Source organism: Triplophysa rosa, linkage group LG18, assembly GCF_024868665.1.
Source record: "Triplophysa rosa linkage group LG18, Trosa_1v2, whole genome shotgun sequence".
NCBI lineage: Eukaryota > Metazoa > Chordata > Actinopteri > Cypriniformes > Nemacheilidae > Triplophysa > Triplophysa rosa.
The window spans coordinates 23,611,864-23,628,998 of record NC_079907.1 but is presented as its reverse complement, the minus strand read 5'-3'; the positions used below and the strand labels follow the sequence as shown (position 1 = coordinate 23,628,998).

General features: G+C 42.7%; 1 protein-coding gene across 3 annotated transcripts in view; it reads left to right on the top strand.

The window, feature by feature from the left end:
• The window catches only part of myof (myoferlin), a 26,759-nt gene extending 10,888 nt beyond the window's left edge, over nucleotides 1–15,871 (top strand). The window contains exons 16-54 of one of the 3 annotated variants that reach the window (XM_057357977.1): nucleotides 111–193; nucleotides 2,437–2,561; nucleotides 2,953–3,066; nucleotides 3,151–3,328; nucleotides 3,545–3,669; nucleotides 3,740–3,849; nucleotides 4,824–5,016; nucleotides 5,256–5,411; nucleotides 5,496–5,627; nucleotides 5,704–5,867; nucleotides 7,195–7,309; nucleotides 7,432–7,534; nucleotides 7,611–7,750; nucleotides 7,836–8,006; nucleotides 8,086–8,185; nucleotides 8,295–8,372; nucleotides 8,459–8,640; nucleotides 8,770–8,925; nucleotides 9,002–9,103; nucleotides 9,187–9,348; nucleotides 9,532–9,697; nucleotides 10,529–10,605; nucleotides 10,686–10,742; nucleotides 11,311–11,319; nucleotides 11,403–11,501; nucleotides 11,571–11,699; nucleotides 11,777–11,932; nucleotides 12,019–12,110; nucleotides 12,185–12,355; nucleotides 12,447–12,595; nucleotides 13,780–13,919; nucleotides 13,990–14,078; nucleotides 14,153–14,248; nucleotides 14,334–14,475; nucleotides 14,559–14,658; nucleotides 14,742–14,926; nucleotides 14,997–15,106; nucleotides 15,190–15,337; nucleotides 15,442–15,871. In XM_057357977.1, coding sequence (XP_057213960.1) covers nucleotides 111–193; nucleotides 2,437–2,561; nucleotides 2,953–3,066; nucleotides 3,151–3,328; nucleotides 3,545–3,669; nucleotides 3,740–3,849; nucleotides 4,824–5,016; nucleotides 5,256–5,411; nucleotides 5,496–5,627; nucleotides 5,704–5,867; nucleotides 7,195–7,309; nucleotides 7,432–7,534; nucleotides 7,611–7,750; nucleotides 7,836–8,006; nucleotides 8,086–8,185; nucleotides 8,295–8,372; nucleotides 8,459–8,640; nucleotides 8,770–8,925; nucleotides 9,002–9,103; nucleotides 9,187–9,348; nucleotides 9,532–9,697; nucleotides 10,529–10,605; nucleotides 10,686–10,742; nucleotides 11,311–11,319; nucleotides 11,403–11,501; nucleotides 11,571–11,699; nucleotides 11,777–11,932; nucleotides 12,019–12,110; nucleotides 12,185–12,355; nucleotides 12,447–12,595; nucleotides 13,780–13,919; nucleotides 13,990–14,078; nucleotides 14,153–14,248; nucleotides 14,334–14,475; nucleotides 14,559–14,658; nucleotides 14,742–14,926; nucleotides 14,997–15,106; nucleotides 15,190–15,337; nucleotides 15,442–15,480 — 4,843 coding nt within the window. In that variant the 3' untranslated portion in view covers nucleotides 15,481–15,871. Of the gene's footprint in view, nucleotides 1–110; nucleotides 194–2,436; nucleotides 2,562–2,952; nucleotides 3,067–3,150; nucleotides 3,329–3,544; nucleotides 3,670–3,739; nucleotides 3,850–4,823; nucleotides 5,017–5,255; nucleotides 5,412–5,495; nucleotides 5,628–5,703; nucleotides 5,868–7,194; nucleotides 7,310–7,431; nucleotides 7,535–7,610; nucleotides 7,751–7,835; nucleotides 8,007–8,085; nucleotides 8,186–8,294; nucleotides 8,373–8,458; nucleotides 8,926–9,001; nucleotides 9,104–9,186; nucleotides 9,349–9,531; nucleotides 9,698–10,528; nucleotides 10,606–10,685; nucleotides 10,743–11,307; nucleotides 11,320–11,402; nucleotides 11,502–11,570; nucleotides 11,700–11,776; nucleotides 11,933–12,018; nucleotides 12,111–12,184; nucleotides 12,356–12,446; nucleotides 12,596–13,779; nucleotides 13,920–13,989; nucleotides 14,079–14,152; nucleotides 14,249–14,333; nucleotides 14,476–14,558; nucleotides 14,659–14,741; nucleotides 14,927–14,996; nucleotides 15,107–15,189; nucleotides 15,338–15,441 lie in introns of all 3 variants that reach the window. The other 2 variants (XM_057357976.1, XM_057357974.1) reach the window with 2 other exon arrangements.
• The last annotated feature ends 1,264 nt before the right edge of the window (nucleotides 15,872–17,135 follow it).

Here is a 17,135-nt window from a genome sequence, read left to right as displayed (position 1 = left end):
TCTCTCTCTCTCTCTCTCTCTGTCTCTCTCTCTCTCTGTCTCTCTCTCTCTCCCTCTCTCTCTCTCTCTCTCGCTCTCTCTCGCTCGCCCTCTGTCTCTTTCTTCCTCAGGGATCGTCTCTCTGGGAATGATGCCGTAGGCACCACATATCTGGATCTGACCAAAATAGCATCCTCTGGTGGTGAAGTTGAAGGTATAACATGTTATGAGTTATTTGATTGTATTAAAGGTGGAGTTTAACTGATGGTACAGTATTTAGACTGAAGCACGGTGAGGTGTTTGACACACATTCTGATTCGCGTTCAGACCTGACACTGCACACACACACACGGTCTTTCATGCTTCAGTTCTTTATTTCACACGTCTTTCATTTGTTTTGTTTGGTGTGAAAATAATTTCTCTTCACCTTTAAAAGCAGAGGTGGACGAAGTACACAACTTCCTTACTTGAGTGAAAGTACAGATACTACTGGTCAAATATTACTCCACTACAAGTAAAAGTTGGTACTATGGAAAGTCAATGGGGGCAAATTTTGCAGTGAGCAACTCCTTTAAGAGCTTCATATGTTTAGCACATATGTGTTTAGTTTAGATATAATCCTGTATGATCATTTAGCCTAATTATCCTCATTAGCCCCCTAGGCCTATATGTATTTATGAGCAGTGTTCTTTTATTTTGTATATTCCCTTTACCCGTTTTAGCAGCAATTTACCAGTAAGTAGTAAGGTTCTTGTAAATAGTAAAGTGTAGAAGCCATGTGTTTGTTGGATTTATTACCATTTGTATTACCATAATTTAACTACAAACATAAACTATAGCTAGTATAATGAAACTATGGTATTTTTAGTTGCTGTGGTTTTACTAAAGAATTCGAATTAGATTTTTTAATTAAATTCCTCTTTGTAGCGTGTTTTGGGGTTTATTCCAATAGGATTTACCATCCCATCAATAGAATCCATCACATACAAGTAGACAACAAGTATCCATAGTACAATTCCCATTATAACCATTAAATCCATTACATTTTATGTTGTATTTTGGGAAGGGTTCTATTGTTTTTATTTCAACAGGAAAACTTCAACTATAGTTACTTCAGTAAAAACATCATTCATTTTCCAAATCGCTTTAAATGATATAGCAGCAGATCAGAAGTTAACACACACGTGTAGCTCAAGGTGTATGTGATGCTTATTTACCGTTTAGCCGTTATGCCGATCATTTTCATGACAATGTTTCAACTGTGTAGCAGCGCCTACGTTTACATTAGTGTAACGGGGAAGATCCCAGAGTTGCCAGATTTTTGTTAAAAAAATCTGCCAAATGGCCATTCAAAGCTTGCCGGAAAAAGGCGAGCATAGAAAAACTGAAATACTTGGCAACAGTAAAAGGTCCTGGCAGATCGCAAGTCAGATAAATTGCGCACACAGGAAACCCCGCTGCATAGAAACCACTTTCTACTTTTGGACCTTTTTATAAATGTAGTGGAGTAAAAAGTATGATATTTGTCTTTCAAATGTAGTAAAGTTAAAGTACAAGTACTCAGAAAAAATAATACTCAAGTAAAGTACAGATACTCAAAAAGTGTACTTAAGTACAGTACTCAGGTAGATTTACTTCGTTATTGTCCACCTTCTTATAAACTTCATGTGTATTTGAACGTCCCATGTGAAACCATAGTCTTTAATAACATTTATTGTTTCTCTGTAATAGAGGATCTGTCAGAATATGGATTGTCATCAAAAACAGGTTTAATATATTTACTGACTCCAGAAACATCTAAACATGAAAGTCTGCTCATCTTCATGCTGTTTCAATTCAACATCAACTGTTTTTATTCCTCAAACAATGTTCACACGTTTCTTTACACTGCTGCTGGAATTCAAACACGTTGTGTTTCACAGACGATATAACATGAGAAACATTTAACACGTTTAACATTTTAAAGTGACAGTTCATCAAAAAATGAGAATTCTGTTGTCATTTATTCATCTTCATGTCGTGTCAAACCTGTATGAGTTTCTTTCTTCTGCAGAACACAAAAGAAGATATTTTGAAGAATGTTGTCATGAAACAACTCTGAACCCCATTGACTTCCATTGTATGAACACAAAACCACTGAGTCATTTCTCAAAATATCTTCTGTTGTGTTTCACTGAAGGAAGAGTCACATACAGGGTTACAAACACATGATGGCAAATAAATGACACTTTAAGATTGTACGTCTGCACACCGTCTGTGAATGAACACAAACACACTCATCTTCTATGTTACTGGCATGTGACGTGTAGCATGAATGAACTCACAGTATGTGTTTAACAGCACGGAACGCTGCTCTCTGCTTCCATAATAACACTAATGTGTCCGTATAAAACCTCTCGGAGGAATGAAGTGTGGTGTGAGTTTGTGAGAGACAGGATGTTTTGTGTTGTGTGACAGGAGAGACGGGAGAATCTGAGATGGGTTTTCTGCCCACGTTTGGCCCGTGTTACATCAATCTGTACGGCAGTCTGAGAGAATTCACAAACTTATCTGACCCATATGAAGAGCTGAATTTAGGCAAGGTAACAGCTGACGATCTGAATTCACTGTGTGAGACAAACACATCTGTCATCATGACCAATCAACACATGCAGGGAATGAAGGGTTTGGTTAAAACATGTTTTAAATCATGTGTTTTATTGTGTTAGTTAGCTGTATTTCTGGAGTTATTATGGCTTGAATCAAAACAAACCAACTGCAGTTTAATTGATAGTCATTTGAATGCACAATGAAAAGAACATGATTTTGGAAACAAACTCTTCATATATTATCTGTACAATCATATTAGATTGCTGTTGTTCTACATTGCCTTAGTCAGACGTTTCTGAGATATTCTTACATGACTGCAGTTGTCCTCGTGTTTATTGTGTGCGTGTGTGTTGTGTGATGTGTTATGTTTGTGACTGATGTCAGGGTGAAGGAGCCGCTTACAGAGGCAGAATTCTGATTGAACTCTCCACTAAACTGGATGGAAAGGCTGAGAAGAGTGTTGAAGACCTATCGAGTGATGATGTGTTGGTTGTTCAGGTGCGTCTCTCACTTTGAGTTTCTGTAGGAAGCGTTTATTGACGGCCAGCTTTCATTGACACACGTTGTGTTTGTTTGTGATAGAAATACCAGCGCAGACGGAAGTTGTGTCTGTGTGCAGTGTTCCACAGCGCCACTATGATACAAGAACCTGGAGAACCCATTCAGTTTGAAGTCAGCATCGGGAACTACGGCAACAAAATGGATTCGACATGTAAACCTCTGGCCTCCAGCACTCAGTACAGCTGTGCCATGTTTGACGGTGAGATCCCCCATCATCAGCTCTTACCTACAGAAATAACAAACATACCATATCCTCCTTTACATTACACACTCACACGTGAGTCTACACATCACCTGCAAGTGTGTAGAGAAAGAGCTGGTGTTCACACAAACACGTGAAAGATGGCACAGCAGACGTGAGAACTGATCGGGAAAAACTCAGACATCTTTGTTTTCTTTGGTTTGTTGTGTTCAGGTAATAATTATTATTATCTGCCGTGGGGCGACACTAAACCTGTGGTGGCCATCACATCCTTCTGGGAGGACATCAGTCATCGCTTAGATTCGCTCAACATTCTCCTCTACATCTCTGAACGTCTGGTAAGTCAGTGCTTCATATGACAGTCACTAGTGTCACTAGGATTTAACACGAATCTCACTGTTATTTCAGCAAACAAACCTGACTCTGTTAAAGACAGAAATTCAGTCCAAAGCCTCTGACACCAGACTGGTGGAGATCTGGATGAGACTCATCAATCACTTACTGGAAGATCTCAGCAGGTAAAGAAGTCATGATGATGATGATGATTATGATGAGGAAGAGGGTGATCATGATGAGGATGAGGGTGATTATGATGACATTATGAGGATGAGGAGGATGATGATTATGATGACATTATGAGGAGGGTGATGATGATGAGGAGGGTGAGGAGGATGACGATGATGATTATGATGACATTATGAGGAGGGTGATGATGATGAGGATGAGGAGGATGAGGGTGATTATGATGACATTATGAGGATGAGGAGGAGGGTGATGATGATTATGATGACATTATGAGGAGGGTGATGATGATGAGGATGATGATTATGATGACATTATGAGGATGATGATGATTATGATGACATTATGAGGAGGGTGATGATGATGATGACATTATGAGGATGAGGACGATGAGGATGATTATGATGACATTATGAGGATGAGGATGAGGAGGAGGGTGATGATGATTATGATGACATTATGAGGAGGGTGATGATTATGATGACATTATGAGGAGGGTGATGATGATGAGGATGATGATTATGATGACATTATGAGGATGAGGACGATGAGGGTGATTATGATGACATTATGAGGATGAGGATGAGGAGGAGGGTGATGATGATTATGATGACATTATGAGGAGGGTGATGATTATGATGACATTATGAGGAGGGTGATGATGATGAGGATGATGATTATGATGACATTATGAGGATGAGGACGATGAGGGTGATTATGATGACATTATGAGGATGAGGACGAGGAGGAGGGTGATGATGATTATGATGACATTATGAGGAGGGTGATGATTATGATGACATTATGAGGAGGGTGATGATGATGAGGAGGGTGAGGAGGATGACGATGATGATTATGATGACATTATGAGGATGATGATGAGGATGAGGATGATGTATTAGACTGTTCAGTGTGTTCTGATGTTATGTAGGGTCACAGTTACATGAAGCATTTGTCTTTATGTCTTCAGTTGTAAAATTCCCGATCTGGAGGGGAAGCCCAACCTCACGGCTCTGGACATTCAGATAAAGAAGTTACGGGACGGTTGTCTGAAGAACATCATGGACGGAGCTAGACTTCTGTTTGAAGAGGCCACAGACGTTCAGAAGTGTGTGAGCATCATTGAGAGCTGGCTGAACAAACTCAACCAACTGGCTGAAGAGGTGTGTTCACATCTGACGTCACTGTACTCAAACATTAAACAAATCAAAATAAACTCACACCTTTAATGCTAAATGATATGAACATAACACAGACTGATTTACGAACAAACGCTGAGGTGAATATTGTCATAGAAATCTAGCTGCGGACACTTTGATTATATGTGCATTCATCCTTTCTCTCTCTCGGGACCCGTGTTACACGATTAAAATAACCCGTGATCATGTGGTGTGTTGTGAAGCCTCAGAACAGTATGCCTGATGTGATCATCTGGATGTTGCGAGGAGAGAAGAGGGTAGCGTACGCTCGTGTCCCGGCACATCACGTCCTCTATTCAACTCACAGTCAACAGGCATGTGGACGAGACTGCGGCAAAACTCAAAGCATCTTCATGCAGGTATTCTCACACTCGCACAGCATGTGATAAACAAAACATCTCTTGCGTCACGTCACGTATGTGCTTTATTGTGTTCGCTGACAGTGGCCCATGGATAAGAACAAGGGTTTGAAGATTCCCGTTCAGATCCGTGTCAACATGTGGCTCGGTCTGGCTGCAGATGAGAAGAAGTTTAATCCGTTTGCTGAGGGGACCTTTAATGTGTTTGCAGAACTGGTGAAGACTGATTTCACATGTTTAGATGCGTTTGGAGCTTGAGAGATTTGCACTAAATGTTTTTGTGTGTGTTCAGTATGAGAATCAGGCGCAGGTTTTGGGGAAATGGGGGACGACCGGACTGATGAACCGCAGTAAATTCTCTGATGTGACGGGGAAAGTCAAACTGAAGCAGGAGTATTTTCTGCCCCCTGTGGGCTGGGAGTGGGAAGGAGAATGGAAAGTTGATCCAGAAAGATCGTGAGATGTTTTCCTTCTCATCACAAACATTATTTACACGCACGCACACATCCAGCAGGGCCGGTTCTAAACATTTGGAGGCCCAAGGCAAGAATGATTTTGGAGGCCCCTCACAGCACCCCCTCCCCTCCACCTTTTAGAAGAAAGTATTTTATTACACTGTGAAAATGTAACTCTGGATTACATTTTTTTGTTGTTCTTTGCAATAATTTTACAGTAACGCATTACTTCTCCACTCTTTTGGATGAGTTTAGTCTACTGTAAAGTGTGTTTTATGCGGCCTGTCTTGGCTGGTGGACAAGTGTTTAGGCGTACCTTAGGTGTGTTCCACTTCAAAAAAAAAAGAAAGAATGATGGACTATTTAGGGGTTAGCTAAATCTTATTTCACCATTTGATTTTACTGTCAGGTACAGTGGGTCTATTTAACAGCCCAGTAGCATTTTAACAAAGAAACCGAATAATGTAGAAATGAAACACTGCTTCTTCACTGTATGAATTAAACAAACAAACACTATGATTTAAAATAAAGACACAAAACGTCTTTAGTCAAGAGCAGTTCATGATTTTGTATTTTGTTGTTTGATTAACATTGACGACAAAAACAGCAGCAGGTTTTTAGTCTATGCGTGAGGAATAATGTAATGCAGCTGGTTGTTATCTGAGAATAGACAGTGTGATCGCGACACGACGAGAAGTGGAGATTTAGTGATATAGTTCCGACTGTTTACTTTCATTTAAGACACAACGGACTGTTTTCATGTGTTTTTGACATACCTTGTATTTCGCAGTATATAAGACACGATAGACGATAACTTGCTTGTAGCCTTGCGCTGTTTGAGAACTGGCGTCTACATGTGCGCACGCGCACTTCGAGTGAGAAATCGACAGAAAGTTTAAAAACGCGTAAAAAGACTCATTTTTTGGGATGACAAACAAGACGAAAGACTGTAAAAGAGATACGCAGGGACATGCGTCGTGCAGTACCGGTGCGTGCAGCCAAGACTCTGTAGACTGCTGCGTGTATGTTTTGGAAACACCGTTGCAGTAGTTTGATGTTATGTGCGTGGAAGTTGGAGACACTTTACTGTTATGGAGGCCCCGCCTTCAAGCCCGAGGCCCTAGGCAACTGCAGCTCTGCCTATAGGTGGCGCCGGCCCTGACATCCAGCCATCCATATATACCTGTGAAAGTCTTCTTTAATAAATCATGTGAAACCAAAGTAATTGGTGTAAATGCTCAAATGTGATGATTCTCTTGACGTGAGGAGAAGCACAGAAACACCCATTATGATGTGATGTGATGTGTTGTTGTTGTTGTGGTTGTCAGTCTTCTGGCTGAAGCGGACGCTGGACACACAGAGTTTCTGGATGAGGTTTATGAGAACGAGAGCAGATTCCCGGGAGGAGAATGGAAGCCTGCGGCTGAAGCCTACACTGATGTGGTGAATATCATATGTGTGATGATCACACCTTTCAGCCCCTGTCAGACGAGCTTCTTCACATTCAGTGTGATGTTTCATCCGTCAGTATCCAGTGTAAAGAGTGAAGTGTTGTGTGTTTTCAGAACGGAGAGAAGGTTCAGAGTCCTGCAGAGGTTCAGTGTCCGGCCGGCTGGCAGTGGCAGGAGAACTGGACCTTCGATGTGAACAGAGCCGTGGACGAGAAAGGTGTGACATTCACATCATCTCATCGGAGACTGAACTCTGAGCTCTTGCTGAACGTTTGTGATGTTTGTGAATTTAGGTTGGGAATATGGAGTCACGGTTCCACCTGATAACAAACCCAAATCCTGGGTGCCCGCTGAGAAGATGTACCACGTGCACCGGCGCAGAAGAATGATCCGCCCTCGCAAGAAGACTCCCGGTGCCAAGACGGCGGCCGATGCAAGTGTCCAAGCTCGAACACGAGACTTGTGATGTGTGAAGCACACGTGTGGTGTGTGACGTTCTGCTTGTGTTTGATGTGTAGAAGAAAGATGATGGAGATCCAGAGGGCTGGGAATACTCGTCTCTCATTGGCTGGAAGTTTCATCGGGAGCAGCGCTCATCCGACACGTTCAGGCGTCGCCGCTGGAGGAGGAAGATGTCGCCGGCCGATCGACTCGGAGCGTCAGCCATCTTCAGACTGGAGGGGGCGCTGGTTAGCATCACCGCTCGTTCAGTACACGTGTTGAAATAATGGCGATGTTTATTAGCTGATGAGTGGATGTGCTTCACAGGGAGTGGATACGGAGTCTAAAGGGGAAGAGAAAACATCTAAAGCAGATTCTTCTGTTCAGCTTGGAGGAAACGCACCCACTGCGTCGTGTACATTTGACCGTGAGTCTGACGCACTACATCATGAAGAGAAGAAAGTGATGGTGCTATTACACATAACTGACACACAATCCTGCTGTGATCTTCATTCACGTCTCTTTGTTTCATTCAGGATTGTACACGTATCATCTGAGAGTTCATGTGTTTCAGGCCAGAAATCTTCCCGCTCTGGATAAAGACAGCTTCTCAGGTCTGCAAACACATCAATGTCGCTCACTTTCTCACCATTCTCTCTCTCACACCGCACGACTGAAACCATGTGACTTTAAACCGCAGACCCGTATGTTCACGTCTCATTCCTGCATCAGAGTCAAACAACAGAGACCATCAAAAGCACCCTCAACCCCACCTGGGATCAGACTCTAATCTTTCCAAACCTGGAGATTTACGGAGACCCTCAGACTCTGGCTCAGAACCCACCGCTAGTGCTTCTGGAAATCTTTGACAGCGATCAAGTGGTCTGTATGAGAGTGTTCACATTTCAAATCCACGTGATCCGTGCAGTGTTAGGACGGAGGGTTTGGTTGGACTCTTTACTCTGTGATGTGTGTTGTGTTGTGTTGTGTTGTGTTGTGTTGTGTTGGCAGGGTAAAGATGAGATGTTGGGCAGGTGTTCATGCGTTCCTGTGGTGAAGTTGAAGTCCAGTATGGATTGTGGGAGTGTGAAGCTTCAGTGGGAGTGTGTGATGAACAGACGCGTGTCTGCTGGTGAACTGCTGGTGGCCGCTGAGCTCTTTTTAAAGGTTCCACTCTCTTCGTCATCACACACTGTAGAGCTTGAACACCAGGAAACATCTTCATTCTCATCTTGTGTTACAGGGAAGTGATGTTGAACTCCCCATCGCTCCGCCTAAAAGAGGAGACGCACTTTACATGGTTCCTCAAGGAGTTCGGCCGGTGGTGCAGCTCACTGCTATAGAGGTCAGAGAAACCCACGTTCATTCCGTCCAATCATCTGTTCGAGTTGTGTTTCTGGAGTCACGTTGGCTCTGGTGCTCTTTCAGGTTCTGGCGTGGGGTTTGCGTAACATGAAGACGTATCAGCTGGCTCCCGTCACCTCACCCAGTCTGGTGGTGGAGTGTGGAGGAGAGAGAGTTCAGACGGCTGTCATTAAAAACATCAAGAAGAGCCCCAATTTCCCCGGAAACGTTCTCATGTTAAAAGTGGTGAGCATCAGCTGGAACACACACTGTGAGGTCGCGCCATTGAGGAGCGTTTCTATTCACTGAAGTGACGCAGGCTTTATTTGTGGTTTAATCCTTTAATAAGTCACTTGTGTTTTACCAGAAAGGTTTTTTTAGAATAATTGTCACTTGCTTTGATGCAGTGTTTGTATTTCTTGTCCTCAGTTTCTTCCCAAAGAGGAGATGTATGCTCCACCTATTGTGCTGAAGGTGATCGATCACAGACCGTTCGGCAGGAAGCCTGTGGTGGGTCAGTGTGTCATCACTCATCTGGAAGAGTTTCGATGTGATCCGTACGTCACCACAGCTGAAGTTGCGCTGTCTTCTAAAGGTACACACACTCACACACACACCCACACATACGAACACACACACTCACACACATCCACTCACGCACACACACACACACACACACACACACACACACACGCAGACGCGCACAAGCACAACATCCACTCACAGCACACACACACACACACACACAACCACAACACACACACACACAACCACTCACACACCACACATACGCAGACGCGCACACTCACGCACACACACACACACACCACACACCAGACGCCACACACACACTGCACGCACACATCACTCACGCACACACACACACACACCCACACATACGCAGACGCGCACACTCACGCACACACACACACACACACCCACACATACGCAGACGCGCACACACACACTCACGCACACACATCCACTCACGCACACACCCACACATACGCAGACGCGCACACACACACTCACGCACACACATCCACTCACGCACACACACACACACACACACCCACACAGGTTTGTTTGACTATACTAGTGAGGACATTACATAGACTTCCATTGATTTTATATCAGGCTTATGATATATTCTATCCCCTATCCCTAACCCTGACCCTTAACCTAATAATCACACAAACATGTGCACTCTATTACATTTAAAGACAAACACTATTTGAGCCAATTATGAGCCTTTTTATTTAGTGAGGACCAGTCAAATGTCCTCACAAGTGGGTTCACACGTATTTCACTGTGGTACTGAGGACATTTGGCCCTCACAAATATAGCTAAACCAGTACATCCTAACACATGATGACAAACACACACACACACACGTCTGAAGGAACATCATGTCTCTCTTCTTCAGTGGCTTTAATGGCAGCTGCTCCCAGAGATCTTCACGTGAACATTGAAGACGGCAGAGAGACTCTTCTGGAAGCTCAGGTACCGCACATCTCACATCTGTCTGTCTCGTACACAACATGTGTGTGTGTGTGAATGTGCTTTTAACTTGTCGATTTCAGTTTTTGTATGGCATCTCAGCTGCTGTTGACAAAATGGCCTCTTCTAGTCCACTTCAAGTATGTACTGAATGTCTCTAGGAACATGTTTACAGTCAACATATATCAGTCATGTTAGAGACACACTTCATCTTTATAACACACACACTGATGAATGAAGTCAATCAAGCTCTTATTGTGTAATTGTTGTTGTTGATTGTGTTTGTACAGCTCATGTTTGTTCTAATCGTAGATGCCTCAGAATCATCTGTGTGCGTGTGTGATCATAATGGAATGGTCAGAAGCGCTCTGTGGACACTCATGTTGACTGTGTGTCTGTAACTGTAGTTCTACACCGTGTTACGTGCTGACCGTTCCAACATCTACATGTGATCATCTGGGCTTTGTTTTAATTGAATGAATTATAATTCATATCTGTGTGTTTACCGTATACACAACAACACTCATTGTGATCCAGAGCGTGTGCGTGTTTTAATGTAGTACACTAGTTGTTCATGTCTGCCTGGGTGAAATCTTTTAGACAGTTTGGGTTTGTGTTTCTTCTTGGCAGCGTGTGTAACATGTTTTCAATGTGTTTGTGTTCTATGTGTGATGGTGGTGGTGATGATGTGGTTGATGTTTTCAGCAGCGAGAGAAGGTGAGTTCGTTTTCACCTCACTGTGGTCTTTCTTCGATATTCATGAGCATCAGATGATGATGTGTGTTGTCTTTGTGCGACAGGAGAAAGAGACGGTGGATTGGTGGAGTAAGTTTTATGCTTCTATCGGAGAGCGTAACAAGTGCCGTCCGTACCTGGAGAAAGGTTACGACACGCTGGAGGTGAGTTCACGCTCTTAGCATCAACGCTAGTTTCCTCATGTTGAACGCGTGTTCGACGGGTCTGTACAGGTGTACGATAGCGAGCTGGAAAATGTGAAGGAGTTCATGGGTCTGAGTGATTTCTGCAAAACCTTCAGACTGCATCGTGGGAAATGTGACGGCGATGATGAGGATCCGGATGTGGTCGGTGAATTTAAGGTGAGGCGTTTGTTTCGTGAGCACTCTTCTCTTCATGATGTCGTGTTCTAGACGAGCGCTGATGGGTTTGTGTTCAGGGCTCTTTTAAGATCTACCTGTTACCCGATGACCCCGGGGTGACCCCTCCGCCCCAGCAGTTCATAGAGCTGCCCGACAGCGGACCGCAGGAGTGTGTCGTCAAAATCTACGTGGTTCAAGGTGTGGATCTTCAACCCAAAGACAACAATGGCAAAGTAATTCATCTCGGAGCAGACAGAAGTTTGAGTTTGAATGGATGTTAAGATCTCGAGGGAAACTGAATCAAGTGTGTTTGTATTAGTGTGACCCCTACATCAAGATCTCATTGGGCAGAAAATCCATCGACGACAGAGACGGCTACATCCCCAATACTCTGTGTCCTGTGTTTGGAAGGTAACGTGATGTCAGCGTTTAGCGTTCAGACCTTCAGACTTCAGCCGTCGGAATGATTTTGTGTCTCTCATCAGATTGTTTGAGATGACCTGCTTCTTACCTCAAGATAAAGACCTGAAGATCGCCATCTATGACTTTGATCTGTTGAGTCGTGATGAGAAGGTCGGCGAGACGGTCATCGATCTGGAGAACCGTCTGCTGTCTTACTTTGGTTCTTACTGTGGTTTACCGCAGACGTACTGCATGTGAGATCTGTGACCCCACGTACGCTTGAAGTCATGTCATTTTGAGGACAGACACTGATTGGCCGTCGTCTTTGTGCTGTCCTTTCTATAGTTCTGGAGCGAATCAGTGGCGTGATCAGCTCAGGCCATCTCAGATCCTTCAACATCACGCTCGACTGAAAGGACTGAGTCCACCCAGGAGTGAAGACAACGGAAACACGCTAACGTTTGCTGGTCGACTCTATTGCCTCTCTGACTTTGGTGATTCTTGTCTTTTCAGCTTCTTTATGTCAAAACAAACAGCGGCAAAAATAATGGTTAAAGGGATAGTTCACCCAAAAATGAAAATTCTGTCATTATTGAGTGCGTTTAGATGCGCAAAATAAACGGATATCTAAAATCAGTTTATAAAAGAAACCTGTTTTCACGTGTTTACATGCACATCAATAAATCAGCTTACATGGAAGTTTGAGACTTGCCGGGTTTCTCGCGTGCGGTGACGTCACCATCGATAGTCCGTCTAGTAATTAAAAATGCAGCGGGAAATGGGTCAGAAGCTGTATTTTTATATCTCTTCTCATGTCCCCAGTACCTGCAAATGCAATTATAGTTCTTCATTTTGCCGTTTCTCCATCAACTGCATGATTCCAGAGCGGACTTTTATGCGTTATTTTACTGTTACTTCCATTTGGGACTTTTACTATAGCGCTGTCAGACATGCGCACATAAACTAAACTGAGAGAAAGCCGGGAAAGGCGTTTACATGCAGCGCGAAGTCAGAGTAATGTGCGAAAAACGACCTCTGACGAGCGGGTTTTGCTTACGCCGTTTATGAGCTTTCCCGATAAAAGAAAACCGTTTTACACGTTTACATGAGCTTACATGTTATCAGCTTATTAAGCATAATCGGAGTCAGTCTGTGCATGTCAAGGCACTCATTTACTCGCCCTCGTGTCATTTCATACCTGTATAAATGTCTTTGCTCCGATGAACACAGAGAAAGATATTTGGAAGAATGTTAGTCATTTTCAATTCTGTGACATCATCGACTGCCGTAGTAGGACGAATGAAATGGTAGTCAACGGTGCTCGAGAACTGTTTGTGTTCCTAAATTCTTCACAATATCTCACTTTGTGTTCAACACAACAAAACAACTATACAGTATTTGTTTTCCTACTACGGTAGTGGATGATGTCACAGAACCGAAAATTGCTAACATTCTTACAAATATCTTTCTCTGTGTTTAACAGAACAAATACATTTCTACAGGTTTGAGGGCGAGTAAATGATGACAGAAGTTTCATTTTTGAGTGAACTGTCCCTTTAAGATGGAAAACATTTGGCTGTTTTAACCCCACAAACACTCAAGGGTTTGACACACGTCACTCGTCTAGTTCAACACTGCAGTGCTATATCATATCATGTTAGAATGTGTTGTGTTTTAGAAGCGAACAAGGAACTTCATCAGCATCTGGGTCCTGCGAGTGAACGGATCGCTCTGCACGTGCTCAGATCTCAAGGTCTGGTTCCAGAACACGTCGAGACCAGAACTCTGTACAGCAGCTTCCAGCCGACTCTCCCGCAGGTTTGACTTCACATTTCACACGCGTCAAACACGCGTTAAACACATTCTTGACTGTGTCTGCGTTTTCCAGGGAAGACTTCAGATGTGGGTTGACATTTTCCCCAAAAGCCTCGGCCCTCCCGGACCTCCGTTCGACATATCACCACGCAAGGCCAAAAAGTGAGCCGGAACTTTTGTGTTGTTCAGATCCGGTCCTGAGGTCGGTGACTCACGTTCAGTGTTTTTCCTGTCAGGTATTTTCTGCGTGTCATCGTGTGGAACACGACCGATGTAGTTCTGGATGAAACCAGCGTTACTGGAGAACGCATGAGCGACGTCTATGTGAAGGGGTACGTGATGACAAATCTCTTTTGAGATGTTTTTACTCATGTTTAACATCATTTGTGCTGATCCAATGCGTTTCTTATCGATCAGGTGGATGCCAGGAATGGAAGAAGATAAACAAAAGACAGACGTCCACTACAGATCTCTGGATGGTGATGGAAACTTTAACTGGAGATTTGTGTTTGGATTCGAGTATCTGCCTGCAGAGCAACTCTGTCTTGTGTCGAAAAAGGTAAAGAAGGATCGGCAGAAACGTTTGTAATCAAAGGTATTTGCAAGCGTCATTGTATTCTTCTGTTTCTGTCCTCTGAATAGGAACACTTCTGGAGCCTTGACAAAACTGAGTTAAGAATTCCACCCAAACTGAACATTCAGATATGGGACAATGATAAATTCTCTCTGGACGATTATCTGGGTGAGATGTGTGTTGACCTCAGAACTTGTGCTGTCTTCAAAAGAACCTGATCTAATTCAGTGGCAAATGTTTTTAACTCACAGGTGCTATTGAACTGGATCTGCATCGCCTCATCAATCCCGCCAAAGCATCAGAGAAATGTTCTCTTGCCATGTTGCCTGATGAGACGAGTCCTCCAAAATCAGAACCGAAGTCTCTGTTTGAGCAGAAGTCAGTGAGAGGATGGTGGCCGTGTTACATGGAGACAAACGGAAAGAGGGAACTGGGTGTAAGTACAATAACACACTCCTGCTGTTCATCAATGAAATCTCTTGTTGATGTGTTGTTGTTGTTTACAGGGGAAGATTGAGTTGACTCTGGAGATCGTGAATGAGAAGGAAGTGGATGAAAGACCTGCTGGAAAAGGCAGAGATGAACCCAATATGAACCCAAAGCTGGATCCTCCCAAGTAAAACTCTTCTGTCGCTGTCTGCCTGAGATATTTCACTGTGTGACACCATCATCATGAGATTTGTTGCTCTGTTTTCTCAGGCGACCTGAAACCTCTTTCTTCTGGTTCACTAATCCGTGCAAGACCTGCAAGTTCATCGTCTGGCGCAAATTTAAGTGGCTGTTCATCGGCTTTATCGTTCTGAGCTTAGTGCTGTTATTCATTGGAATCCTGCTCTATTCATTACCTGTGAGTACATACTCAACATTCCTGACTCATTCATAACATCGAATTTCATATGAACAGTACTTTTGTGAAGTCATAACTGTTTGTGTGTGTGTTTTTCCTTACAGAACTACATTTCTATGAAAATTGTCAAACCCTTTCAATGAGAATGAGGTTCCACTGTATTGTGTTCATGTATCAAACCGGGATCACAACATCATTGACACTAACAGAATCAATTCATATCTTTGCTGTGAAATGTTCATGTTTTGAATGATTTACACACATACATGCATTAACACAGCGTTCATTGTGTTGTGTTGTGTTTGTTCAGTCACTTTTGCTTGTTGCACGTATATATCTTACACATCTTACATCATGCATTTGTCACGTTGTTGTGGTTGTTGTTGTTGTTTTCCGGACCTCTCTGAAATGTTTGTGCACAAACCATGAAGTGTTTCAATTGTGGAAAAAGATGTTTAACTTTTATTGTATTAAAATGTCAGATCATTTTCAAATTTAGTTGGTTGAGAATAAAATTGTGTCAAATTATTGTTATTCAGGCTTTTTGTCGTCATTTTACATTGAAAAACACAGTTTGAATAAACCTGTGCGCAAAGGCCAGACACATTTGATTAAAATATGCTAAGAAGACCATCACAGATTTAAAAACATTGGGTCTCATTGTAAGAGGAACAATGTAATGTAGCCAAAAATGAAAAGCGCGTTCTGTGTGATTGTACCCTAATAGCACAACGGCATGCGCGTCAACTACAAACGCCTCGTCCATTTGCGGAGGTGCGCGGGCGACAAGAGGTTTGATACAGGCTCATTTCAGTTAATTTTTTTTAATAACATTTATATTATTTCTCTTAAGAAGACATCGCATCACTTGTGCCCAATGTAACTGTCGCTTTTGTGAAATAAAACCTGAATAAACCTCAATGTCATATCCAAAAAACACAAATGTGATCTCCGGAGGACGCATGCAGCCTTCTAGGACGCAGCTACTTTGTCCAAGTTTCTAAAAGTACATTCTAAAATGCTGCAACGATTGAGGTTTGACGTTTTAAGACCGCGTTTCCCCTTGTTTTGGTCTATTTTTCTTTAGAGCCTGTTATAATAAAGGTGTTCATAGTGCATTTCATCTTTTGTGCGTTTATTTTGAATGTTGCACTATGGCAGCTATATGTTCACGAAAATCAAATATACGTTATCAGTTATTATACAGTTGTTTTAGGCACTCTTTAAATAAAAATGACACAAAATATTGGCTGTAATGTCACAGAATGTCGGACTGAAACATAACTGCTATTTTTCAGCCTACTATTAATATTTAGCTCAGTCGCTCACGGACCAATCAAACGCTCCGCTCACCGCTCTGACATAAAATGTGTCTAGTAAGCCTAATTGTTTTCAGTTCATAATAAACTTCTCGAATAAACGTCTCAGTTTAAGTCAGGATAGTACCAGTTTCTCTCACCATCTAGCTATCTTATCTTAAATGTTAACGTCACACGACACGACGTAATAGCGTACCCCGCAGCGCTATTACGTCAAATATGTTACGTTACGTTAAATAATTACATGACTGTTATGTAATTATATATAATTATATAATAACTATATTTTTAGAGGTAGGCTATTCTAGTTTTTTGGCCCGATGCCAAACTTACTTACTGACCCCTGCTGTAGAGTTTCAGAACTGCTTATTTAAATGCTCTCGGTGAGCGACCACGATGCGGAAGTGACGTCATGTTAAAGGTGAACGCGGGCGACGTGAGTATTAAAAAGCTGCAGGTTAACCGCGTTCGTGTTCGTT